The following is a 27,077-nucleotide window of genomic DNA, read 5'->3' as shown; positions in this document are numbered from 1 at the left end:
GGCGCCATTGATAGCAGCAGCTTGGGACTGCGCAGCTGCGACGTAATTCTGGCTAGCGGCGACACCGTTCCAGTACAAGTTCTCGTTGATATCGCGGTTGGTCTCAGCGGCTTGGCGGACGGCTTCGGTGTTCCATTGGACGGCGGCTTCGTTCGCTCGGAGGGTGCTCTCGACGGCGGCACGGTTGTGGTCTTGGGCGGCGACGGTGGCGTCGATGGCGGCCGCTTGGGCGTCACCAGCGTTGACGCCGTAAGCGAGGGGTGCCAGGAGACCGGCGGAAGCGTAGCCGAGGACGGCGGCGAAAGCGATCTGTCGGAATAAAGAAGTTGTTAAATATAATAAATATCATAGAACGCCATTGACGCAGATTAATCTAGTCCTAAGATGATGAAAATGTTTTTCGGACGGGATTAGAACCCGCGACTCCTGGTTATCCGCGATCAAAATCAAATTTAATTTCATCGTGTTTTGTTTTTAATTAGAAGTTAACACAGTGTTAAAACGGAAGCGTAACAAGTCATAAATATGTATGTATTCGTTCGGCGTCCGCCCTCTAAGCAACATCCTTTATACATATACATAAATTAAATTGTTTTACAACTTCCAACTGTGTGTTTAGCAGACCGACTAATCACTTTCAATCAGTGAACTAAAAAATTACGCGACCTTATGATAGCTACGTTTATGTAAGAATACAAGAAATGTGTGTTCATACAGATCTTCCATCTCCACGCTGAACATACACAAATCAGTCACACAAACAACTATCACCACCACCCTACTGACGCGTTTTGAACTCAACCAGAGCTCATTTTCAGAGCAATACAACCGTTTACAACATGCTACCAGATGTTAGAGCGAGGTTATTTTAGGGTAACGTTTTAGATGGAGTAATTTTCAAAGCCCTCCCAAAAGACATTGTCGGAAATTTAAACGCATATTTTGTGAATCTAATCTAAAAATACTTTTAATCGAGTAATTTTAGTATACTTATTTATTTGTTTGTTAAGCCGCGATGGCCTAGTGGTTTGACCTATCGCCTCTCAAGCAGAGGGTCGTGGGTTCGAACCCCGGCTCGCACCTCTGAGTTTTTCGAAATTCATGTGCGGAATTACATTTGAAATTTACCACGAGCTTTGCGGTGAAGGAAAACATCGTGAGGAAACCTGCACAAACCAGCGAAGCGATTCAATGGTGCGTGTGAAGTTCCCAATCCGCACTGGGCCCGCGTGGGAACTATGGCCCAAGCCCTCTTGTTCTGAGAGGAGGCCTGTGCCCAGCAGTGGGACGCATATAGGCTGGGATGATGATATGTGTTATATATTTATTGTATATAGTTAGGTATTTGAGGTTTATATATGCATTTATATTTGTTCAAATGTTTTGCTCTATTTGTCGATCCTTGTTTTTTGGATTGCTCCTCTACCACTCAAAGGTTGACTGGCAGAGATCCCTGCAGGGATAAGTCCGCCTTTGTACTTAACACAACTTTTATTTATGTAACCTTTTTGTTTTTCCTTTTTGTACAATAAAGAGTATAAACAAACAAACAAACATTTTACATAGCCATTCCATCGCAGTCGGCACAACTGCACGCAAACTGCACGCTGGCTGCGATGGGAATATATGGGCAATCGACAGTTGCATACGTTGCTGTTGGAATGCAGTCCCCTAAAGAGTCCATATGATTGATTGGTATGTTTTTTTTTATTGAGTGGAGTTAAATCTGTATCTTGTTATGGACCATCAAATAATCAAGGACACTTATCCATCTCATCATCATCATCATCCCAGCCTATATACGTCCCACTGCTGGGCACAGGCCTCCTCTCAGAACAAGAGGGCTTGGGCCATAGTTCCCACGCGGGCCCAGTGCGGATTGGGAACTTCGCACGCACCATTGAATCGCTGCGCAGGTTTGTGCAGATTTCCTCACGATGTTTTCCTTCACCGCAAAGCTCGTGGTAAATTTGAAATGTAATTCCTCACATGAATTTCGAAAAACTCAGAGGTGCGAGCCGGGGTTCGAACCCACGACCCTCTGCTTGAGAGGCGATAGGTCAAACCACTAGGCCACCACGGCTTATCCATCTATAACATAATTATTACGAGCCCCAAAAATTGATGATTTTGGCGAATCCGGCGTTTGTCTAAAAGTGGTATTTTTGCGATGCAATCTGCTGCTGAATTGTGGACAAAAAAATAACGCAGATCGATGCGTGTTGCCACACGAATTAATTTGATTGACATGCGCGTGGCATATCTGTGATGTGGCAACATTAGTTGACGTTGTGCTTTACAATTGATGATTTTTACATTAACTGACTGGGTTAGTGAAGGATTAATCTTTATATATTTTCTTATGTATGTGTGTGTTATTTCATTAAGTGCTTTATAGTTCAGTTTATGATCTTAATTTAAGTGAACAAGTTAATAATCTTAACCTTAAATTGGTAATGCTTTTAAAATTCAACACATGTAAGCAATACACCTTTGTATTACTTGTAAATATCAATGAATATTTTACTTTAATTACTGAGAGAATTTTATAAGGAAGCTATATATAGATATGTCACAGTTGGAACAAATGTAAACCCTTTGGTTTCTACCTACCCTAAATAGTGAGTGACATGAGTTTATGTAGAAATGTTTGCATTGCTCAATTCCTAACCGATGTTCTAATTAACATAATTGCTCAAAGTTGTTCCAAACAAACACTACAGTGAAGAAAATGCGTCCCCGCCATTTTTAATGTCAACCGATTTATTTTAAACGCTTATTGTTTGCCGAATTTGGAACGTTTTGTAACTGGCCAATAACAGATGCTTTTTGTTTTTAATCTATGATGGCAATGGCTGCAAAGTCTATGATGCCTAAGAGGACGTGCCGAATTTTAGATATTCGGTAGTAGTTTCATCGAATTGGTTGAAATAAGTGAAAATCTTACATTTATTTCAAGTAAATCTGAAGCTAATAGATATAAATTGTAATGTAAACGGTGTACGTGCTCTAGATTCAAATTCTAGGCATTATTAATGTATATTTAGTACTGGTTTTGTTAGCTTATTTTCGAAGGGAATGGTCGCAAGTATTTCGTAAGACAAAGCACTTGACAACGCCCTGTTTTAGACAAGTTTATGTCGCAATATGGTCAGTGTAACCTGAATAATGTGCATTTTGTCATTTTTGACGAAGTGTCTGCTGCATTGTACGTACTGCAGTAAGCAATATGGGCCAGTTTTATTCCAAATGAGCTGGTCTCAGGCTAAACACGCACTATCGCTACCAAAACACAGATGCTACTAGTTATGTGCAGTGTTTTTTTGTTTTTTTTTTCCTTGAAATTTTATGCAATGTTGTTCATTCCTTATATAACCAAGTGGCAGAGCGATTTTCTGTCGCGTGTCCACTTATGTCTGAAGGCATTTAATTCGTTACCCCTTACGCACTACAGTTTTACCACTTTGGGTTTAACTACCCCCAGTTTAGGAACCTATATTAATAATATATATATTTTATTCGACTGGATGGCAAACGAGCAAGTGGATCTCCTGATGGTAAGATATCACCACTGCCCATAAACATCTGCAACTCCAGGGGTATTTCACCGTAATTTCACCGGCTGTCTTACACTCCAGGCCGAAACACAACAGTGCAATCACTGCTGCTTCACGGCAGGATTAGCGAGTAAGATGGTGGTAGCAATCCGGGCGGACCTTGCACGTTTGCACAAGGTCCTACCATCTATATGATGTACAGTAATATAATGAAAGTGTAGAGTAGTGAATAATTCTAGAAGTTCTTTCACTGATAGAAAGCTATGCCATGATCAATGATGATCAACTACTTTTTATCCCAGAAAAGGACCAAATTTCCGCGGGAATTACAATGACTTGCGGACGATAGCTAGTTACGTTTACGTATAAAGAATGACGCACTTAATTTTTTTTTGTGTTGAATTTTTTTTGTACCTACAGTTAAATTTTCAACTTTTGTCTTGAATGTAGCTTGTAATGAGTTCGATAGCGAAAAGTTTTGTTCGTCGATACTCATTTAAACTTGAGCTGAGCGACATTAAGACAATTTTAATAAAGATAAACATGTCAGAAATACCCCATTTTTTTGATATTGCATAATAACTACACCTGCCCCTGCTCATGCCCTTCATTTTTTTTAATATGCAAACAACGTCGCAAATCGTCGCATGCGGACGACCTTCACTTACAATTATAATTATGCGTTCACAACAAACTTTATCGCGACCAAATAAGGCTCGGTATTGATACGACAGATGAATTGTTTAAATTGGTAATGCGTACCTATTTTATAAACTGCCAGTATGTTCTTTATTTGAACGCGTGTTTTTTTTTATTGCATGTTGCGTTTTTAACGGTTGTTAAATAATTAAACGGTTTGATTGGTTGTTAAAAATTGTGTAGACTTTTTTTAACCGTCCTACCGTCCTACGCCATCTGTTTTTTGAATTGTATTGGAATGCAAATAACTAAGTAGTTTTGACTTGATTGACAGATTGACATATGCATAATCTAATTTACACAGCAGTATATAAGTACAACTAAATGTTAAATTCCAATCTCATTTGTATGATAAGGCAAAAAATACAAAATGTTATGACACTTCAATTAAAAACACGCATGTGACCTTGTCAAATCAATAATGGGACCAACTTTTTGTCACTTCCACACTCGTCAATACCAATACAACCAAGGTATTAATTCAACAAGGTTTCATCCGCATTCGTAGAAAAATGATAACGGAATGCTGAAAACTAAACACTATCTATGCCCTTTGCAAATAAAATAAGAACACTTGTGAAAATTGGGCGCGAAAATCGTAACACGTTCGGAAAATTTTAAGCAAATTAAGGGCGCGTTCGGGATTTTGTAAACTTTTTTTTATTGCGTTTCGTTATCACTTTTTATTATTTGAGTTTTTGGTTAAAGTGTGAAATATTACCAGAAATCTCATCTTGCACTTCTTAGTCAGACTGCTAGATAGCTACTGAATGCTGTCCTGTGGTGTGTTGGGTCTTTTATACGGGCGTTGCTGAACGCGGCGAGTATAATTGAAAGTGGCCAGTAATCGTCGGTACGATAAAGTATCTTTTGTTGCCATAGGAAGGGCTAGAGGTGGACCATTGGTATTTTTAATCGTTTCCGTGTCTATATGTGGTGTAATTATAGAATTAGTATGCTCTGATAATATTATCTAATTTTATCTCACTTGATGACATTTTTCCTATTGACTTAGGTATTATTTTGCAGCGGAGTATATTAGCTGCCACATTTGTAACTCTACTATCTATAGAACAGAAAAGGCATTAAAAGGCATTACTTTATAGAGATTACGGATCCAAAATTCGCCTCTACTTACTTACTTAGGTTTGGTCTGTTCCAAAAATAAAACCTATTCCTGCACATAATTATGATGAGTTTTTGTTAAAAAATATAGCTGCATTTTGGAGACAGTACTTTTTGTTACTGTAACTAGACTGTATTGTAATTCTAAATACATATCTCTACCAATTCATTCATGTTTCATGATACAAAGAATGGCAAAGTATCCTCAATCCCTTTATCTTTACGTGTTCTGATTCAAATGAATTAAAAAAAAACTATAATAGTATAGATAAGACTACTTATTGACAGTATTTTATTTTACACAAGAAACACAACTAATCCAAACAACAAACTTAATTATTTTTCCGCCTCTATCCATACCAAACTCTACGCAAAACCATGTTTACAAAGCCGCTGATCCGATGGGTGGAGCAGGAAGCCTTTGGATCCAAATAAAAAACTGTCGCACACCCTGACATTTAGAATACCAACATATCCATGCCATCGGCACTGGCGCCACTTGTCCCGTCTCCAACACGGAGTCACTTGAACTAATTTAGTTTTACTTTTCAACAACGGTACTGATAAGTTGGTTTTCGAAAAATTGCACCCGTTATATTTTTTTTATTGGTTGCGGTATTTCAGCCAGTATCCTTTTTCGATAGTCTCATTATTCTCATTATTATCTTCTAAACACACCAGTCCATAGGCAATTACAAGTAAAAATAAAACTAAAGGCGACTAACGAACTTACGATTCACCCGATGGTAAATGAGTTACGCCGCCCATGGATGTCTACAGCACTGGGACTGCTAGTGCGTTGCCGTCTTTGCAAGGAACGGTACAGTAAATAAATCGCGTACCAAGATGGAACCTTTGTGCTACTGATGTCATATTGACATCCCATATATCTGCCAAACTGCGAAATTTAATATGAAAAGGTTCCATCATTGTACGTGTTGGCATTAATTTGTTGCGTTAATTTTTTAATTTCCAATATCTGACACAACAAGCGTGCATAAATATCTGATGCCACTCATTTCTAGGGCCGGAATGACGTGTCAGATATTTTTGCACGCTCCGCTGTGGCAGATATTAATGCTGGTGACTGTACGTTAATGTGATTTAGTTACCCCTGTTTCACCATTCTCTGGTTAATTTTATATGATTGATATCTGTGATGCCGCCTCTTTTTGCTTTTTTTTTTTTTTTTTTTTTTATCATGGGACACTTGACACCAATTGACCTAGTCCCAAACTAAGCAAAGCTTGTACTATGGATACTAGGCAACGGATAAACATACTTATATAGATAAATACATACTTAAATACATATTAAACATCCAAGACCGAGAACAAACATTCGTGTTATTCACACAAATATCTGCCCCGGCCGGGATTCGAACCCAGGACCTCAAGCTTCATAGTCAGGTTCTCTAACCACTTAGCCATCCGGTCGTCTTTGTCCAAATAAACAGAGACGGTATGACATTTATCTGCCTAATACAATTTGTCAATGAGTGGCGAAACAGCCCCTAAGTCTCCTCGATCTTCCCCATGCTCATCTGTTTTAGCTGGCGCTCAAGGCTCATGCCTTGACCTATCGGTCCAGTTCTGTTCTCGAGGGCAAACCCAGGGGGGGGGGGTCATAAAAGGGTCCAGGGTTGGGTCTAAGCTAGGACAACAATAGATAATTATCTAAACTCATCCATTTTAATGGAATTAATATAAATAAAGATTCTATCTAAATCTGCACTATCTGCTAAAATATATTCCTTAATTCTTCCTGTTGTAGGTAAATGTTTTATTTGCGCACAAATAGTTAGAATTTAACGTATGTGACTTGTGTTTCGTTTAAAAAATGCCTTGGGTAAATTTTCTCAAATTTTCTAAGCCGTGGTGGCCTAGTGGTTTGACCTCTGGCATCTCAAGCAGTGATATTGGGTTCAAACCCCGGCTCGCACCTCTGACTTTTGAAAATGTATATGCATTTGAAATTTTCCACAACCTTTACGGTGAAGGAAAACGTGAAGAAACCATCACAAACGTGCGAAGTAATTCATTGGTGTGTGAAGTTCCTAATCCGCACTGGGTCTGCGTGGGAACTACGGCTCAAGCCCTCTCATTCTGAGAAGGCCTGTGCCCAGCACTGGGACGTATATAGGCTGGGATGATGATGATGAAATTCGCTCAAGAAATTACCCAAATGCAGGGCCGGATTTAGAGGTCTGGTGGCCTTGGGGCAACAAAAGAGTGGAGACCCCCGCCCAAACTATTTTCCAAATAAATAATAATAATAATAATAAGCAATTTATTTCATTTATTTCAAATAAAGTCCGAGCTTTCAGATTTTGATGTTTTACTGAATACAAATCAATAGTTGTTTAACTAATAAATAATAATAAAAAAACTAAACAAAATTTGAAAAAAAAAACCGAGTTCTCTATTGTGGGGGTCCCTCTTTTGTGGAGGCCCCGTGGCTGTAGCCCCGGTTGCCCTCCCCTAAATCCGGCCCTGCCCAAATGGGATATTAAAAGTAGAGTGGGCAGGGCAGGGTAACAGCCTCGGGTTCGAATCTAGTTTCGTATCAGGAATGCCAGCCAGAAGGCCGGCTGACGACATAGTGCGCCGCACTTACAATAACTTCATACAACTTTGGTTGTAGCAGTATAAAGTATTTACATATTTGGATATGATCACTTTAGTCTGACAATAATATTCTTGAAAAGCCGTCAGGAGGAATAAATGTTCAAAGTGAAGTGTTTTATACCGGATAGCCCAGTGGTTAGAGAACCTGACTGCGAAGCTTAAGGTCCGGGGTTCGATCCCCGGTCCGGTTAAGTTATATGAAAAATATGAATATTTGTTCTCTAGTCGGTATAGTATCACTTAGTCTAAAAGTGAGGCTGGTCTCAGTAGCAACTGGTCTAAGGAACAACTGGTCCTAACCTGTTTTGCCGAAAACTTCAAAACACACTTGAAACGTTGACTAGCAGAGATCCCTTCAGGGATAAGTCCGCCTTTGTACGTAACACCTTTTTTTGTAACCTTTTTGTATTTCCTTTATGTACAATATAAAGAGCATAAATAAACAAACAAATAAAACATAGGCTAAGATAGGTTTGAGCTGCGTCAAGACGCGATGCGCCTCAACTATACCTAGTGCCATCCACGAAGACGCGTGATTTTGTCAAAATTAGACATTAATGACATTGTTATAAGAACCACGGCACGCGTCATCGTGAATGACTCTACCTATACGCGGAATAGGCGCAGAGCTCCGTCGACTTTTTGAATCAAAGAATTTTAGACCACTTGCAACTTAGACCAGTTGCTTCTTATACCACAATATGCTACTTATTTAGACCAGCTGCTTTTTAGACGAAATGACACTAACGCCTCAAGCTCCCCTTTCCGTCACCGAACGACTAGGCGCGGCGGGCAGCTTCACCCTTATGTTGTAGACATTCCTCCATTACGCACGAATCGGTTTGCCTCTCGGCTAAGGAGTGGAACTCTCTGCCGAGGTCAGTTTTTCCGGAACGCTATAACCTGGACATCTTTAAGGTCAAAGTGAACAGACACCTTCTAGGCAACCGTGTACCATCTTAGGCCTCATCTTCGCCTTCCATCAAGCGAGATTGAGGCGAACGTGAGCCTATTTTTTATTTTAAAAAAAAGTCTTGGGTGTTTAAGTAAACAACACACTTACAGTCATTTACCTATGCCAGTAGGTACATGTCATTCTAGTTAATTAGAAAATTGCAGTGCCCTGACAGAATACCATGTACCTACTGGCATAATTATTTTAAGAGCTAGAATAATTGTACAAATAAACATGTTTGCAATAAATTAATTATGTCAATTTTTCGCTATACTTCAAGGCTACTTCCATGAGAATTTAGTAAAACCTATCTAATGTATTAGGTACCTACCTTCGTGGGCGAAGCTGCGGTTAAAAGTTAGTTAAGGACATAAAGCTAACAAATAATAGCTTCGCCGGTCACAAGATATCGTGTTAAATCTGTAACCAAATATATATATTGCAATTAATCTTTTCATTGCCATATGCAATTCGATTCCTGTTTAGTGGTTTTACGTAAAGTAAAGTTCCTTTAGTTAGTTGTTCTTATTTTACTGGTCGGTATTTAGGTTGTTCTAGCTTTATATCGTCAATAGTTTGGGAAAAAAACTAGTATCTCAAATCAATAAGTTAACAAAATTAACTCTTAAAATAATGTTCATAAAATTCACTCAGGAAAGTTATCGATTCCGAGGTAAGATTTTTTTTTAAGTAGTTACTCTATTTATTGTAATAAACAAAAGAAGACACTACAATGGAAAGATAAAAGGACTGAAATTATAAATTACCTTCACAGTACCTACATTAAAAAAACAAATACGCATATGGATACACTCTAATACAAAATAATAAATAAACAATAAAGTAATACATATAAAAAAATTATAACAAAAATTTAACCGGCTACAAAAAAACTTGAAAATAATTTTCTACCACTGAAGTCGGTCGGTGCCTCAGCACGAGCCAGCAGGAGTGGACCTATAGTCATCTACCTCACCTACGTACATATTGGGCTTCAATCACTCCTGCTGGCTCGTGCTGAGGCACCGACCGACTTGAGTGGTAGAAAAATATTTTCATGTTTTTTTGTAGTCGGTTCAATTATTTGTTATAATTTTTTTTCGCGCCTTTTAGTGTAAATAATCTAAGATACAATAGTTTAATATCAAGTGCTCGTCACCTTTTACGAAATATTGCTTTTTCTGACGCAGAGACGTTCATTATTGAGGACTCCTGGTGTTTCACATCAGCACCCGTTTTACCATATGCATTACGAGGAGCATAAATTGCTTAGCAACTGTGTTTAAGTAATTTAATTCAACCCGTGAAATACTTGTTTTTGAGTAATAACTCCGATGGTCAACTGTTGTCTTCATCATCAGCTCCACTTCACCGAATGATGATTTTCAAGAGCAAATGCACGAGTTACTACTAAATATATACAATTTACTATAGGTGTCCCTACAAAATTTGAAGAGTTCCTTCGATTTCCTTAAGATCCAATCATCAGATCCTGATTTGGTGCTTATGGGACCTAATTGAAGACATTCCTAGACGAACGCAAAAAAAATAGTCAAATCGGTTCATAAATGACGGAGCTCTGAGGTAACAAACATAAAAAAATACAACCGAATTGATAACCTCCTCCTTTTTTGAAGTCGGTTAAAAAAGTACGTCTAAGGCAAACCCCTTTACCAGTTAAGTCATCCTTTGAGTGAATGAAAGGAAAAGTTCATTTTTCCCGCTGAGCGCATTTCGCTCTCAATGTCACAATGTTAACTTGCGCATGAGTCACTTAAACGTATTCAACTCACGATCCTCTCGAACGAGGTGATCCTTTTTATTTTTCATCACATAGCCACAAAGTAGGTACCATCAGCCAAATATATGGTCTACAACCCTTAAGTTGATAATCGTTTGCATGCCATAAAACAATAATGTCAATAGAACGTGTCTGTCAACTTGAAAGTTCGACTTTAGCAACATATTCCTTTGATAGGAACTTGTTGAAAAATTGGTAGACCACTTATTTGGCTGATGGTACAAAGGCGACCAAACCTTTGAGTGGATGAGAGGAAAGATTGTAGTTAATTTTTTTGTCCGTTAAAGTGTCCCACAGTTGGGCAAAGGCCTCCCCTTTTTTCCGCCATTCATTCCTACACATACACACTACGTGGTATGTTTCCAAGTTGTCCTGCTATTTCGTCTTCGGTCTGCTTTTTTTTAATCACCACTCTTGCCGTCTTAGCAAGACGTAGGTATTTTGCCATTTACCCGTGTGGTGTCGGGTTAGAATTGCACCTCTCCATTTCTTCCGTGGATGTCGTAAGAGGCGACTGAGGATATAGGTTAAGGTATACCGTAGGCTACAGCCTGGCAACCTGTCACTATTGTACCGTTTTTGTCAAACTTAAAACCTAAAATTGCTAAAGGGCCCCGAAGCGATAACGTTTCGTGTGCTCTGCCTACCCCATTTGGGAATAAAGGCGTGATGTTTGTGTGTGTAGGTATTTTGCCAATGTCGACGTAGAGACATTACACACATGAGGAGACTGTTCGGTTTATGAAAATTTGGATTTTTTTAAACTTATTTTCCCTTTGATAGCATTTCGCTGTCAATGTCACAATGTTATGTTAACTTGCGCATGCGTCACTTAAACGTATTCTTCTCACGATCCTCCCGAATGGGGTGACCGGGTCGGTGTGGTAACCACGCCTGACCAGCGTCCATGACGCTCCAGGATTTAATTATTTGTATGATCTGGTTCATGTTTTTTTCATTTTTGAAAATTCGTAGACGCCTCCCCCACCACTGGAAGAGAAAACATCATATAACTAAATGAATGAAACATCACGAGACAATTGACACCAATTGACCTAGTCCCAAACTAAGCAAAGCTTGTAGAGCTTGTCTAATTTAAAGTGACGCGTCCCTCACTCAACTAAATCAGTTCAATATGACTAAAGCTAGACAGCAAATCTTACAATAAACCACCTGAGTCCAACGAGGAGGTGAATCCCCGTTAGTCTCAGGGACAAATTGTAAGATTTGGTGTCTGAATAGTCTAAATGAACTGATTTAGTTGAGTGACGCGTCATTATAAAATAGACAAGGTCTACTATGGATACTAGACAACGGATAAACATACTTATATAGATAAATACGTACTTAAATGCATGTTAAACTTCCATGACCCGAGAATAAACATTCGTATTATTCATACAAATATCCACCCCAACCGGGGATCGAACCCGGGACCTCAAGCTCATAGCCAGGTTCTGTAACCACTTGGCTATCCGGATGACAAACTGTAAATAACTTTTTCACACCTCTCCTTCAGAAAAGTAACTTTTCCTCCCTGTCGAGAGGGAGCAAAGTGCAACTTTTCTGTTCAAGGCTTTTCTAAGTGTTTTATTGCAAATGTCAATTTTTGAAGTTGATAATTGTAAAGCCACGCTATTTTCTATGCTGGTTGTTCTTTAATGATATTTAGATATATTTTTTTCAAGTTTCTTAATGCTCGGTGTGAAAAGTTGTATGAGCCACACGGGAGCAAAATTATTTTCATCTTGGGCGTTAACACTTGAATCCCTCATTACGCTTAGGATTCTACTTTAGAATCCCTCGCTACGCTCATGATTCTACTTTAGAATCCCTCGCTACGCTCATGATTCTATTGTAGAATCCTTCGCTACATTCTGGATTCAATGTACGCCCTCGCCGTAAATACACCATTTTGCTCCCTTGTGACACAAATAACTATTGCTTCCTCCTATCAACTTATCTACAAAATCTAATAGGACCCCACAACGCTTGAGTAATTCTTCATTTAGCATCATGGGTTACCCTATTATAAGTGTAAAGCTGGAAAATTACCTGTAAATTTTCTTAACTTAGCGTTCGTAAATATATGTATTATGTAAACTCTTTATTGTGTCTTTATTGTTATTGTAATATATTTTGGTAGCTATTTTATTTGTTGATATAATTATTTATGATAATGTTTGTGAATGTTGTTGAGGTTAATTATTGATAGTAGAGTTAAAGTGTTGCAAGGTACTAATCGTTTTAATATAGCGGCCTACCCTGTGATATACCTATTACCTAATAGGTTTAATTGTATCTCATTATGATTCAGAAAGGGTGAACGAAGGCGAACTTTACCTTTTACAAAGCAGCTGAATATGATTATAAAGAAAACATAATAATTACTAAACAAATTAAGGAAGTTGTTAATAAGTTTCCTTTATTAATCATATCTCATATTCTTGACATATCGGGGATTATTCTAGACCTTGTGAAATGCTAGTCGTTCTAGTTTTATGTAGTCTGTGAGCCGGTTGGAGTTTACTTTATGTGCTGCCACACGCTTACCAACAGGCATAATAGGGAATAATGCATAGAACACAATTTAATAATTTAACGTCAATATTTCAAAGTTTGAGAGTGGGGGCTTGTGATGTCACGCTGCGATATAAAAGGTGTCGCACGGCGTGAAGTCTCGCGGAACTTTACCTTTAACCTTTACCTTTACTTATCTTTTTTGTACAATAAAGAGTATAAACAAACAAACAAACTTTAACTGGCTATATCTTCGCCACTTAACCCCCCCCACCCACCACCCACCACTTTCTTCTTTTGTAGGTGGTAGGACCTTGTGCAAGGTCCGCCCGGATTGCTACCACCATCTTGCTCGCTAATCCTGCCGTGAAACAGCAGTGCTTGCACTGTTGTGTTTCGGCGTGGAGAGTAAGACAGCCGGTGAAATTACTGGCACTTGAGGTATCCCATCTTAGGCCTCTAGGTTGGCAACGCATCTGCAATACCCCTGGTGTTGCAGATGTTTATGGGCGGTGGTGATCTCTTACCATCAGGAGACCCACTTGCTCGTTTGCCATCCAGTCAAATAAAAAAAAAAAAAAACTTTTTGTTTAAGTAATTGGCAAAAGAAAAAAATACGTGTTCAATCAGAGTAGATAGTTCATGAAACTAACCTATTATCCAAATGTTTAGTATACTTGAGTACTTTTACGGGTTTTGATAAAATCAGGCGACTATAAAAAAGACTCAGCTGGATCCCGAACTATGGCCTGCTACAGCCATTCTCGGTTGTCTGTTGGCCTATTGTACATAATAGTGCAGTGCAAGTGGTATATAAATGCTTAGTTAGGTTTCTTGTAGCCCTAGAACTAGGTTCAATTTTCGAGAACGTTCGAATGGGCTAACTGACGAGATTTGTGTTTAAAACAAGTGTAGCCATTAATCAGTATTATTATTCTCCTTTCCTAATCACATTTATTGGACAAGATAATATCTGCCTACACACTGTTCCCTTTCTCTGTACCTACCGTAAGCCTACCGTAAATAGCTTGTAAATAGAGTAACAAATAATATATTTACCTACCGATGGTAAGTAAGGTCAAGAGCATGGCTCATGAAGGGACGAGTGGGGACGATCTCTCAAGTGCGAAAAGCGCATTGTACATTGCAATACTTACTTACTGCTACTTACAGTCAGGGCGCAGTGACCCATAATGGATCTTGGCCTCTAACACCAGATTTCGCCACGCTTTACAATCTTGAGTCTGCGGCTCGAATGAGGTGGAGACGAGCGGAGCAGAGAGGAGACGAGTAGTGATCGACCAATCCCTACACGTCTGATGACAATGAGGCGGAGACGAGATGTGTATTCAACTATTATGATTGGTCCATCCCTACACGTCTCCTCTCCGCTCCGCTCGTCTCCGCGTCAGTGGAGCCGCAGCCTAGGCCATCTCTTGCCAGCCTTCGACCCCGAGATCGAAAAGGTCTTTCAGGACCTCGTCCCTCCAGCATTGCAGTACCTGGGACGACTATCCGGCCTACGTCCACTGGGTCGTCCCAAGTAGGTACGCTCTCTTCACGGCTCGATCCTCTCCCAATCTTTCCACGTGTCCGACCCACCGGAGTCTGGACGCTTTGGTCTCTGCAATAATATTGGGTTCGGAAACTAGTTCTTCAATACGTTGTTCAATATTATTATTATTATTATTGAAATAATACACTAGCAGCTCTTAGAACTGATGCCTGTACATCACTGCACTTGTGTTTTTAGTCTTTCTTTTTTAAGTGTTTGTCTAGTCTATTTTTAAAACTGTTCACTGAAGGTGCACTTATCACAAGTTCGGGAAGAGCATTCCACGAGTTAACAACACGGTAGGGTAAGAAATGTTTCCTAGGGTTGCTTGCACCTGGTTGCTTGATCAGTCTCAAGGAATGTGAGACTGAGAGGACTGTGAGATATGTTGCAAGTCCATACCATATTTTCAACAAGGACTACTTTATCCAATTCATTTGTATCTGTTCCCATTGCCGTAACACCGACATTAAATGTCTAACTTTAAAAATTATAACCTGAAATATTTACTAGATAATAATTCATTTTTATCGCGCTGTGTAACCAGGGGTGCATGCAATATTGGATGCGTTCATAGCTCGTAAATCTAATGAGTTATCTGTTAGATAGTCTATCTGTTTATTTTACGCTAATTAGCAAGTATAAGAAGTTTAGTTTGTTTTTCTTGTTTGCTTTTTTATGAGTTCTTTGTTACGAATAGCCTTCGGTTATCTTCATGTTAAGGCTGCCATAGTGATATAGGTTGTGCTGTGCCACGAGAGTTGAGGTCACGCACATAAGAACATCATGTAGTGACAGCAGGATTTTGACATTCATTCATTCATTAAATTCATTCTCCTTTTATGCAATCAGTTCTTGATATGTGCGAAATCATTCACTTCAACTCTCGTGGCACTACCTATACTAGCTAATGGCGAAGGTCTATTTCCAATAGTAAACGTCGTACGACTGATATGGTGATGATGAAGGGTGCCACTAGCTTTTTTTGCTTTTGATATTAATAAAAAAATGTAACAAACAATTTAACCGACTACAAAAAACCATGAAAATAATTTTCTAACCGACAGTTGAAGTCGGTGCCTTAGCACGACATTGTTTCATCATTCTACTTCACCAATAAATGGCGCACAAGTTACTACTAAATTTACCCAAATTACCAAAGGGGTCCCTACAATAATGATTTAATATGGAGATAGTTAGATGCTATGAAAGACATAGGGTCGTTATTATCCCAGAAAATTGTATAGAGCGATAAACGAATTCTTCACAGACGGTGTCGCGGGCTACAGATAGTGATCTATAAATTGGCCAGGAAACCATTGTCCGATGTCCAGGTTGCACCGACATAAGTAATAATAAGCACTGCTCTTCCCCGTACTGATCCAGGAGGGAACTACGGCTCTTGGGCACACTTTAACTGTACCAATGTACGGCATATTTGTGATGAAGACTGTACATGTCTCATTTCAATGTCATCTGTCTCGATTGATTACAATATTTGCATCTCTACCAGCTGTCTGCCTTCAATGCGACATTATGCAGCTATGCGGTTTTACATACATACCTGAAGGTGTTTATTTGCCTGTCTGTAATGCCCCTTGGGAAAACGCCTACTAGCGTAAACGCCGCAAGCGAAATTCTGTCGTGCCGCGCGACTTACGGTTCAATTAACATTTTCTCTGTACATTGCGTGGCCGAAACGCTCGCTGTACAGTGGTTACCTGACTACAAACGCAATGAACAGAGAAAACACTCGCCGCAGTGCTGTTTGCACATAATCGTGGGCGGGCCGTTTGGAGTAAGCATTACGGGTAAGAGTGAGACAGAATTTTTCTTGCGGTATCCAGATTTTTCATCTAAATCCGTTCTTTGTAGGCTAATGTATGTTTAAGTTAGTGACTTGGAATAGCATTAAGTTAAAAAGAATTCTCGTTTAGTTCAGTTCGAGCACACTCCGACTAAGGACCACAGATTAGTACGAAACAAGTTGGCATACCGCGGCTACAATTACGTATTTGTGTAGTATTGCAAGTGTGCGTAAGCTATTTTAAGGCTCGTAGAGAGTTTATTGGCTTTTAGGCTATAAAATCTAAATAGAAGGTTAATACAGAACAGTAAACAATCTGCAAGCAAAAAAAGAAACATCGCGAGGTTTCTGAAGCGCCGTAATGCCTGATTGAATAATTATTTATACTTAATGAAATCGAAAAAACGTTATAACACTTTACCCAAACGCTCACGAAAGCGAGTTAAGGTATTATTATAAAGTGGGATTGCAATAAAACGCCTAAATTAGAAATCACCGTTTATTAATCCGCCTAGAAATTATCGCTCTACCATTGCTTGACAACTGCCGGGGTCAACACAGGCTGCAGGGGTATCGGAGCTCCGACCAGACCAGGCTGGTAAATAGCTACGGGCCCACTTACCCACTGCGCCCCCAAAAGCGGCTGAGACGCCAGCGCCAAGCCTTCCAACTTCGGCGGTTCAACCTTCTTCTCACCTTCTTTCGCAGGCTCATTATCAGCATTCTTCACTAACTTCTCGTCACTAATCTCCGGTTGAGCCAATGGAATCAAACCAGGCGCGTAAACAATGTTCCCATAAGGAGTAAGAATTGGGTTGATAGGAGAAACGACGGGTACTGTCAGCGATTTCGCAATCGCACCAGCATTGCTCGCTACATCTCCATCGATCTTGGCTTCAGCTGTCTTGACAGCGTCTACTGCTTGCCATTTTTTATCTTCTACATTCCAGAATAAGTCCTCGCTCTTTTCTTTAGCACCGTCGTTGTTCTCTTCTATTTGGACCTTCTGGTTTTCTATGGCCAATTCGGCGGCATCGCGTGCTTGGTCGGCTGCTAGTCGGGCTTCGTCGGCGAGGGCTCTGGCTTGGTCCTCGGCTTTGACTTTAGCGTCGATGGCGGCGGCTTGGAGGTCGCCTGGTGATAAGGTGGGGATGGCTGCTGGTATGATGGGAACGGCGGCCAGGATGGCGCCGGAAGGGGCGGCGGCGGCGCACGCCAGGATCGCGGACAGGATCTGTAAAATATAGGTCACATTTTGAGGCAGTTTCTAATAGTGTGGGTATTTTAGACGCTTGATAAAAAGATTCGTTCAAATCTTTAAAAATTAAGATTAGGATCTAAGCGGAAGATTTGTCGTTTATTGAAATAATCTTATTTTTTTTTTTTACTTGAGAAAACTATGTAATGTTTTGGAGACGAAACAATCGGAATACGATGGAGCCCGAAGTTTCAATTAATTATTGTATTAAATAAGTGTCATTTCCATATAAATTAATATGGAACTTTATTATTTAGTGTCAAAAGTCAGTACCCACCGTACAACCGTTTCAGCTGCTTCAGTAAGCTAATTGTGAGAGCACGAGAAATACGAACTTTTCCGATAAAATACGATAGGACATAAAATACATCTATATTATACCGGGTGTGGTCTTTAATATGAGCAAATAATTAAAACATAGATCAAAACTCCTCAAACTGAACAACATTAGTTCAGCGACTTTTAAAAATAATTGGTTTTTAATTTTTATTACACTTTTAAGTTCATTCGAAGAAGCAATGTAAAGCAAAATGGTTGATGTTTGTAGCGTGACAGGCGACGTCAGTTGGGTTCTAGGATGGCGTACATCTTGCGTACATCTAGGATGATGTAGGTACATACGATGGGCTCTATTCGTAAATAGAAACCTCTATCGAAGTTAACGGAAATCATAAAAAGCACAGTATATTTATTTAGGGGCTGTTTTACCACCCGTTGATTAATTTTAGTCTATTCGAACAAAACAAACAGAGACGGCATCACATACATTTATCCGTCAAATAAATTTAATCAATGGATGTTGAAACAGGGGGTTAGAGTCAAAAAAAAATTAGTCACAAGGTACATAGGTACTATCGCGAATGGATTTGGTAATATGTATGTATGCAATAAATAAAGAAATAAACACAATGGACAAACGTTGATATACCATGTACGAAGGTGAACTTATTCCCTTAATTTTAAGCATCTCTAGATAAATTTCCCTTTTTTTTCAACCTAGTCCTCGGAAAATATGGACGAATGTCACATTGTATTAATGTTTCTAAACTTTTGTTTTGAAAAGGTGGTCTTCGCTTATTTCGCCATGGAATTAAAATCATTTTTTTTTATATAAATTGCACATTTTTTTTTAATTTATCACTGTAGTTAAAACTGCACTTCTCAATACCAAGCACAAGTAATAAATAAATATAAAGCACAAAGGGATTACTGACCAGAACTCTCATCGTGAGATGTCTCGAAGGCTACTGATGCCTCCCATCCCGCCTCTCTGCCCTTTTATATCGCATCGTTCGATAATAAACTATATAGAACAACCCGGCCGGACACTGGATGATCTTTGCTTTTTAAAAATAAATTAAAAAAAACTTAGCCGAGCGCGGGAAGAATGCAGGAAACGCGCATTTTGACAGATGATCGACGCCATGTTCTGGCCTTATGCTACGAAGTTCAAAATTCGAACTACGTATGGTGCCGTCCTGCACGTGCTATAGTGTTTAACACGAGAATGAGCGAGACGAAACGAAACAAATTTCGAATTTTGGTAGCTATAAGCCCCCGCGTGATGATGATGAGTGGTTTTTGGGCGTTCATTTGCGTTGCGTAATAAATGCATTCGTGCGTTCGTTTAATTAGGTTTTTTCAATGGTGAGAGTAATTAAGTTTGAATATTGTGTTTCTTGTTTTTTCTTGTTACGAAAGGGTTCGATGACCTTAACTTTTTTTTCTCCGTTTCAATGTATTTTCACTTATTGTTAAGCACTTTCCGGGCAACATTTGGGCAATGGAATCTACTAAATCTATCTAGAAGTATAATATACAAATCAATTTCCGAAAGTAGGTACAACACCTAACTACCGCAGTCAGCGAAAAGACAACCTTTGTTACGGCTCTTTATAAAAGAAATTATTCGCTACTATAGTAAGTATGTTTGTAATTGTTAGGACATGGTTTGTATGGAATAAAATGTTAAAATTGTGCCACTCCTGCTGGCTCGTGCTGAGGCACCGACCGACTTCATACTGGTAGAAAATTATGTTCATGTTTTTTGTAGTCGGTTTAATTTTTTGTTATATTTTTTTTTTAAGTGTTGCCCATAACTTTGTAATAATAATAATAAATTATTATTCACTGTACTTGTTTGACGTATGCCCTAATTTTTAGGACGTTGGGCCTTAAGTTCAAAGACGTCAATGGACTCGATGTGTATGTAGATAAGTAGGTACGTGAGTTGTTCTTCAATAAATATACTGGTTCCAATAATTAAAGGCGACTTTAATACGGCAGCGGTCCGAGCGAAATGTCAGACTAGTTTTATTATTCCTATTAAGAGGGCATCGTGCGATACACACTTTTTTTAAACCCCGATGCAAAGTCAAAATATCTTTATTCAATTTAGGCTATAAAAAGCACTAAATGAATGTCAAAAAATCTACCACCGGTTCGGAAAGGCCTCTGTTGAAAAGAATGCGGCAAGAAACTCAACGAGGTATATTTTTTAAACAGATTTACAATTTTATTTAATAACAACAGAAAGAGGGGTGTTATATAAACAGCACAAACGGATTACCGATTTCGATTCTTTTTTTTTACGTGAAAGCGAGTTGCCTTTCGGTAGTTTTTAGCTATGTTTGAAACTTATCAATATCAATGGTTGACTGGCAGAGTTTCCCTCAGGGATTAGTCCGCCTTTGTGCTTGTACTTTTCTGTTTGTAACTTATATTTATTTCCTTTTTGTTCAATACAAATCTCTACTACTACTACAATGTCATAAAATTACACAGATCCATTATCGTCTTGGCAGACTTGACACCCCACACTTCAGTCTACTCGTGACCACGGCAACTGTAACGTTGCCGAAACGTCGAGGTAAATATTACTTGTGTAATAATAGCGTGATAAGTCCCGTTTGTGGTATTTTGTCCATTATCTTCATCGGCCAGAAGACGTCCACTGTTGAACAAATGCGACTCCTAAGGGCAAGGGCAAGGTGTGGCGTTCTAAGGAACGCCACAATGAACGACAACTCGCCATTTTCATAATAGATATGAAAATATCACTCATTGTATGAAATAATTGATTGACGCTTCGGGTGCCATCGTACTCCGATTTAGATTTGACTTTTTCCGATGGAAATACATTATTCACTATATCTGAACTCTCGCGATGTCGTCAGGCCACCTAGTGGGAGTGCCCCCTTAACATATTGAAATTTCATCGTTTAAAATTCAGCCTTAGCCGCTTCAGTAGAGCAAAACTAGTTCACTTACTTGCCTTCATTGTTATTTATCCTTTGGTCTTGAATCATACTATTTTATTTGCATTATCAAAGAGACAGGTGCATGACCTGGTTAAAGCTGCTGGTGGATCAGGCCGCTTCCGTCCGATGCTACTGGAAGTCTATGGGGCAGGCATCCAGCCTTAAAAAAAGGTTGTGGTCACAGCCACCCGAAAATCATAATAATAATAAATGAAATAATTTGACTGCTTAGTAGCGACATCTCTTGTCTGGGTGAGCGGTTAGTTCCGAGAGAATGTGACGTAGTCTCTCGACGAAAACATAGATGTCGCTAGTGCTGCTGCCTAAGTAGTATAGTACAAATAAGCAACCTGAGATATGTATGCATAGGAAAAAATCGTGTCTAGATTTCTGTCCAGCAGTGGTGTAGGGGTTATAGCAAGCAGCACGGATTGCTGAGGACCTGGGTTCGATTCCCAGTGCTGGTCTCTTTTTCTGGTTTTTCTGTGCATCCATGTCTCAGTTTGTATTTTCGACCTGAAAATCAGACAAGTGCGAGTCGAAGTATGCACTCGCCCATGAACAATCCTGACTCATGGTCGACTTTTAATTTGATTTGTGTTTCCTTTTTTCCGTGCATCATGACATTGGGCTAGCGATCTCGATTGCCTGCGAAAAGTGTCATTACAATTCTATTAGGAAAATACAAACTGAAATATAGATGCATAGAAAAACCAGAAAAACAAGACCAGCGCTGGGAATCGAACCCAGGTCCTCGGCATTCCGTGCCACGTGCTATACACCTAGACCACCACTGGACAGTGATACAGACACGAATTTCTCCTATGCACCACATATCTCAGCTTGTTTGTTTTCTTATTTAGTCACTTAAGCAGCGACACTAGCGAAATCTATGCTGTAGCCCCCATCGAGAAACTATCAGCACCCCATTGGAACTAACCGCTCTCCCGGACAAGAGATGTCGTTAGTAAGCAATCAAATTAAGATTTTTCTATGCATCTATATTTCAGTTTGTATTTTCGATATGGGTTACGGGATGACCGTAAAACTAACAAAAAATTTGGAATTGAAATAAAAAATACACAAAAATTCCAAAAACCAATCTTAATTATAAAATATTAGGGTTGTGGGCATGCCCATCGTGCCCACAACGGTGGATCCACCCTTGCTATGGGGGAGGCCTACGTCCAACAGTGGACGGTCTATGGCTGATATGATGATGATGATGATGATCAAAAAAATAAATAAATAAATATCATGCGACACTTGACTGACACCAATTGACCTAGTCCCAAACTAAGCAAAGCTATGGATACTAGGCAACTGATAAACATACTTATACAGATAAATACATACTTAAATACATATTGAACATCCAAGACCCGAGAACAATCATTCGTATTATTCATACAAATATATGCCCCGGCAGGGAATCGAAGATGGGACCTCAAGCTACGTAGTCAGGATCTCTAACCACTTGGCCATTCGGTCGTCAAAATGTTGTTATCATGGAATAGAAGCAAGCGGTTTGGACGGCACGTTAAAACTGTGCTTTTTAAAACACATTCGGCGTTTGTTCTTAGTGTTAATATTATAAGTAGGTACGGTCAAAGACTTTCATGCAGCTACCATGGGACCATTTCACAGTAAATGTCATAGTGACGTCGCATTAATTAACGAGGAAAATCGTAATATCTTCCCGGTTCCATGGTGACGTACGTGAGGACACATACACAATACTTCGGGCCACCATTCATTGATAAATTTTAAGTGACATATCTGTGGTGCCGTCTCTGTTTGATTAATTATTATAATAGTGGACCTGGGAAATAGATTTAAAGTTATTGGTCTCGGGTTCGATTCCCAGTCGGGGCAGATATTTGTATGAAAAACATGTTTGTTCTCGAATCTTGGGTGTTTATTATGTATTAAGTATGTATATCTATTTAAGTATCCACATAGTGCTAAAGCAAATAAATATTTCATTTCATTTCATTTCAAAGTATGTTTATTCGTTGCTTAGAACCCATAACACAAGTTTTGCTTACTTTGGGACTATGTTGATGTCAATTGTTTCGTGATGATTATTTATTGGGTGGGCAAAAGTGGGCCAAAATAGATAGTGTATTAACGTGGCTGCGACACTGCCGTGCATCTAGAATTGGTCTAACCTGGTGAAAGAAACTAGAGAAACTCTGTTTTTCCGCCCTAGTAATATAATTCAAGACGAAACACTTGCAGTCCCAGACTTAAATGTCAAGCTACAAAATTGTGGCAAGGTAACTGCAAAGTTATTGCTGGTGGGCAAAACATGAACTAAAATTCCCCCATAGCATTTCCGTACATAGTAGCGCCGCGCTGGCTTGCAAAAATAAGTTTGTATTGAACTCATTTCTTACCAATTTATTTTACTTGCGGAAAAAGCGTGAACTAATTATATCGCTTATAAAGTGTAGGAAAACAGCACAGTGGCGCCGTTTTCTTGGAATGTCTTAAGTTTGTTTTTATTCGGTGCAATTAACTATATCCATAAAGAACTGGAAAGGTTAACACCATTTTATTGTCTCGAATAAGTTAAAAGCGATTCGCTTTTGTAGGAAAGTTCACCTGTTTGAGGCCGTTGACTTTATTACAGATCTTGCTTTGAGCCATTGTTCTTCTTAGTAGCTACACTCCTGACAGAGTAGCCGTGGTCGTCGGAAACTTGAAAATGGAAAATAGTATAATGATTTCGCCTTGCCATTAACTGAAATATACATCTTAAGTCAAGCAAAAATTAAGCTTTTTAAGCTTTATGGCAATGCAACTGAGGTTGTGGATATCAACGGATGTGCATATTTTATCAGGGATCTCACTCGCTCATTTGCCCACTTTATGTTTTGCCCACCCATAAAAATATATTCCATTCAACTAAAGTCGGCCACAGAAACTGCACTCAAACGAAGTCATCACTCACGCAACTTGTGCTGCAAGTTTTACTTTCTGAACTTGAACTTCGGTGCGTCGACAACGTAATGCAAAATTAGAACTTCGTATCTTGCCGTCCCGCTGACGCTTATGTTATTTAATACGTGAGTGAGAGGGACGGTACGAGGCGAACTTCGAATTTCGTAGTAGCCCCCCTGGTTCGTTGAACTTCGTTTTCTAGAATTTTTTGCCGTCCAGCAGCAAAATCCACTAGACACTGGCAAAATTGTCCTTCGATGGATAGATCCATTCCTATTTTTTTTTTGATTAGTCATTCGAGTAGGTAGGTTAATCGCGCGAATACACTCTTTCTAGAATACATCGCGTTTGGAATAAAAATAAGTTTTTGTTAAGATTTTCACTTTTAATACAAGCTTTCTTGCTGCCTGTACTTTTTGTTGACTGGACTTGCATTGTCATGTCATTATTTGTCATCGAAACTAAATTTCCGTAGGTACATACCAAATTTCAAGTCGATGCCATTACCCTTGAGGAGTACCGTCCTGTGGAGACGATCCTAGCCGGACTACCGGAATGTCTCTGCCAGTTTATTTTACTGTCACCAGATTTACTTAAGTAGGTATGACATGAAAAATTTCTAGTCAAATGTAGGTTTATAAACAACTAAGTAACTTATAAGTTTTAATAAAGAACTAGATTAGATAAAGAAGAAAGCCGTGGTGGCTGAGTTTTTGCCCTATGGCCTTTCAAACAGGGGATCATTGGGTACAAACCCCGGCTCGCACCTCTGAGTTTTTCAAAATTCATACATTTGAAATTTACCACGAGCTTTTCGGTGAAGGAAAACATCGTGAGGAATCCTGCACCAATCGGCGAAGCAATTCAATGGTGTGTGTGTAGTTCCCAAGCCGCACTGGGCCCGCGTGGGAACTACGGCCCAAGCCCTCTCATTCTGAGAGGAGGCCTGTGCCTAGGTTAACGTAGAAACTGTTTTCATAACGGAAATCAGCGCCATCTAGCGGCGACAAATCGAACCAACTGCTCTGCTACTTGAGCACTCTCGCGCCGAATTATACGCAATCCAGCTGACCTGAGATCATTAAGACCTGAATGTGATCTGAGAGTTCTGAGACTACCGATTGTCTTAGTGCCAACGCTAGCTGGCGCGGGCGCAGGTACAACCCGTCGCATTTCGTCACTACTTTAAAAAAAACGCGTACCTCAAAATAGTTATTTTTTTCAAGTGAACTTTATGAACATTACGTCAAGGTTCAATTTTGTTGACATATTGATTTTAGATACGAGATTTTTTCAAAGTAGTGACGATTTGTCAATAGGCATCCATGCTCCGTGCAAACCGCGTCAGTTTGCGTAAACCCTTAGTTCCTGTACCTTTGTGAGGCGAAGTTTTGCAATGCGGTTAATTATGTGTTATGTTTCTTTCAGGCGTTGATTTTACGCAGAATTTTCGTGTGATTGTTGTTGCGTCTGTCATATTGCTAAGTTTATGCAAGATATGCGTGTTCATGCAGTTCCTCCACCTCCACACTGTAAGAACACACACATATCAAAACCCATCTATCACCACCACACTACACTGACGCGTTTCGGACACAACCAGAGCTCATCTTCAGATCAACACAACCGTAAACCATGCTCAGGACCTTGTCGCTTTCAGTCGTTACACAATTTCGTATGGCTTTTCAAACATGACGTTAAAGTGACAAGGTACAAAAGTGATCACTTATCTATTTACCACCCTCGCCGTAAGTACAGTCACCAGCACCAATATCTGACACAACAAGCGTGCATTAATATCTGATACGACTCTATTTCTAGGGCCGGAAGGACGTGTCAGATATTTTTGCACGCTCCGCTGTGGCAGATATTAATGCTGGTGACTGTACATCACTTGCTCTCTTGTGACACTAATAAATTCGTATTTATCTTTCTTCCTCAAATAGCTTCAGTAAACTTCGGTAAGCTTATATGAGATAGCAAAATACGATGGAAAAACATTATTCACTACAAATGTACAATCGTGTTCTTAAACTTCTGAGCAAAAGTTTGATCAAAAATATGTGAACGCGACTCTATTGTCACAGTATAACAAGTTTCCCTAAGTAATCCGACGGAGACGTCGAGACAGAGCAATCGTGCGAGGCGTGAGGGGTGAGACGCGGGTGGGAGGAGCCCCAGCTGCATACTTCGCCGTTCTTAGTAGCTTGGGACAGTCACCAGCATTAATATCTGCCACAGCGGAGCGAGCAAAAATATCTGACACGTCCTTCCGGCCCTAGAAATAGAGTCGTATCAGATATTTATGCACGCTTGTGTCAGATATTGGTGCTGGTGACTGGACAAGTCTTCTAGGGCTATCGCGTTTTTTTTTACATTTAAATTATAATAAAATTTATTATGGTGCATACGACATGTACTGTGAGTGCGTGCAAATATTCATCTCGCATAAATAAGGAACTAAGATTTCATCTATTTATTTATTATATTTATTTATTTTTATATAATTAAATTCAATAACAGGAACTTTAAGTCCATTAAGTCTAGAAACCGAAAGTATTTGTCAATATACGAAAGTATATTTTGTAGAAAAAAAATAGTTTTTTTTATTTCAAAAATAGTCTATTTTGATACTTCTTCCCTCTAGTAAGTATGCCATCCCTAAATTATTTTGTTTTATATAATTTCGCAATACCAATATGTACCGATTCGTAAAAGACATCTACTTTCGAAATTTTAAATTTGTGACAACCCTTCCTTACTTGCGTAAATACCTCTACAGGCTGCGGTATCGCTCAACTTCAAAGGCGTCGGCCTACTGTAGGGAAAACTTGTTATACTGTGCTATTGTTAAGGCGTAGATCGTGATCGAATTTTTGCTCAGAAGTTTAAGAACTCGAACTCGACTGTACATCTGTAAACCCATTTATATTTAAAGTACCTAACTAACAGATACTTGTAACTATA

The 27,077-nt window shown here is 39.3% G+C and overlaps 3 protein-coding genes across 6 annotated transcripts in view; 1 reads left to right on the top strand and 2 right to left on the bottom strand.

Annotated features, from left to right (window-relative positions):
- Positions 1-5,087, bottom strand: part of LOC141443201 (uncharacterized) — a 5,840-nt gene extending 753 nt beyond the window's left edge. Inside the window, exons 1-2 of the mRNA XM_074108414.1 lie at positions 4,978-5,087; positions 4-309 (exon numbers count right to left, since the gene is read on the bottom strand). Of these exons, the coding sequence (XP_073964515.1) occupies positions 4-309; positions 4,978-4,989 (318 nt within the window). The 5' untranslated portion in view covers positions 4,990-5,087. The remainder of the gene's footprint in view (positions 1-3; positions 310-4,977) is intronic.
- Positions 1-27,077, top strand: part of Rbcn-3B (WD repeat-containing protein Rbcn-3B) — a 174,062-nt gene that overhangs the window by 45,036 nt on the left and 101,949 nt on the right. The gene's annotated exons all lie outside the window — the stretch shown is intronic.
- LOC141443633 (pupal cuticle protein PCP52-like) lies at positions 17,132-19,206 on the bottom strand. The gene is made up of 2 exons (XM_074108980.1): positions 19,119-19,206; positions 17,132-17,880 (listed from the first exon to the last, which is right to left on the bottom strand). The coding sequence occupies exons 1-2, from the start codon at positions 19,128-19,130 to the stop codon at positions 17,173-17,175; spliced, it is 720 nt and encodes a 239-aa protein (XP_073965081.1). The 5' UTR covers positions 19,131-19,206; the 3' UTR covers positions 17,132-17,172.

Source organism: Choristoneura fumiferana, chromosome 27, assembly GCF_025370935.1.
Source record: "Choristoneura fumiferana chromosome 27, NRCan_CFum_1, whole genome shotgun sequence".
In the NCBI taxonomy this organism is placed as follows: Eukaryota; Metazoa; Arthropoda; class Insecta; order Lepidoptera; family Tortricidae; genus Choristoneura; species Choristoneura fumiferana.
This window is presented reverse-complemented; position numbering and strand designations above follow the sequence as displayed.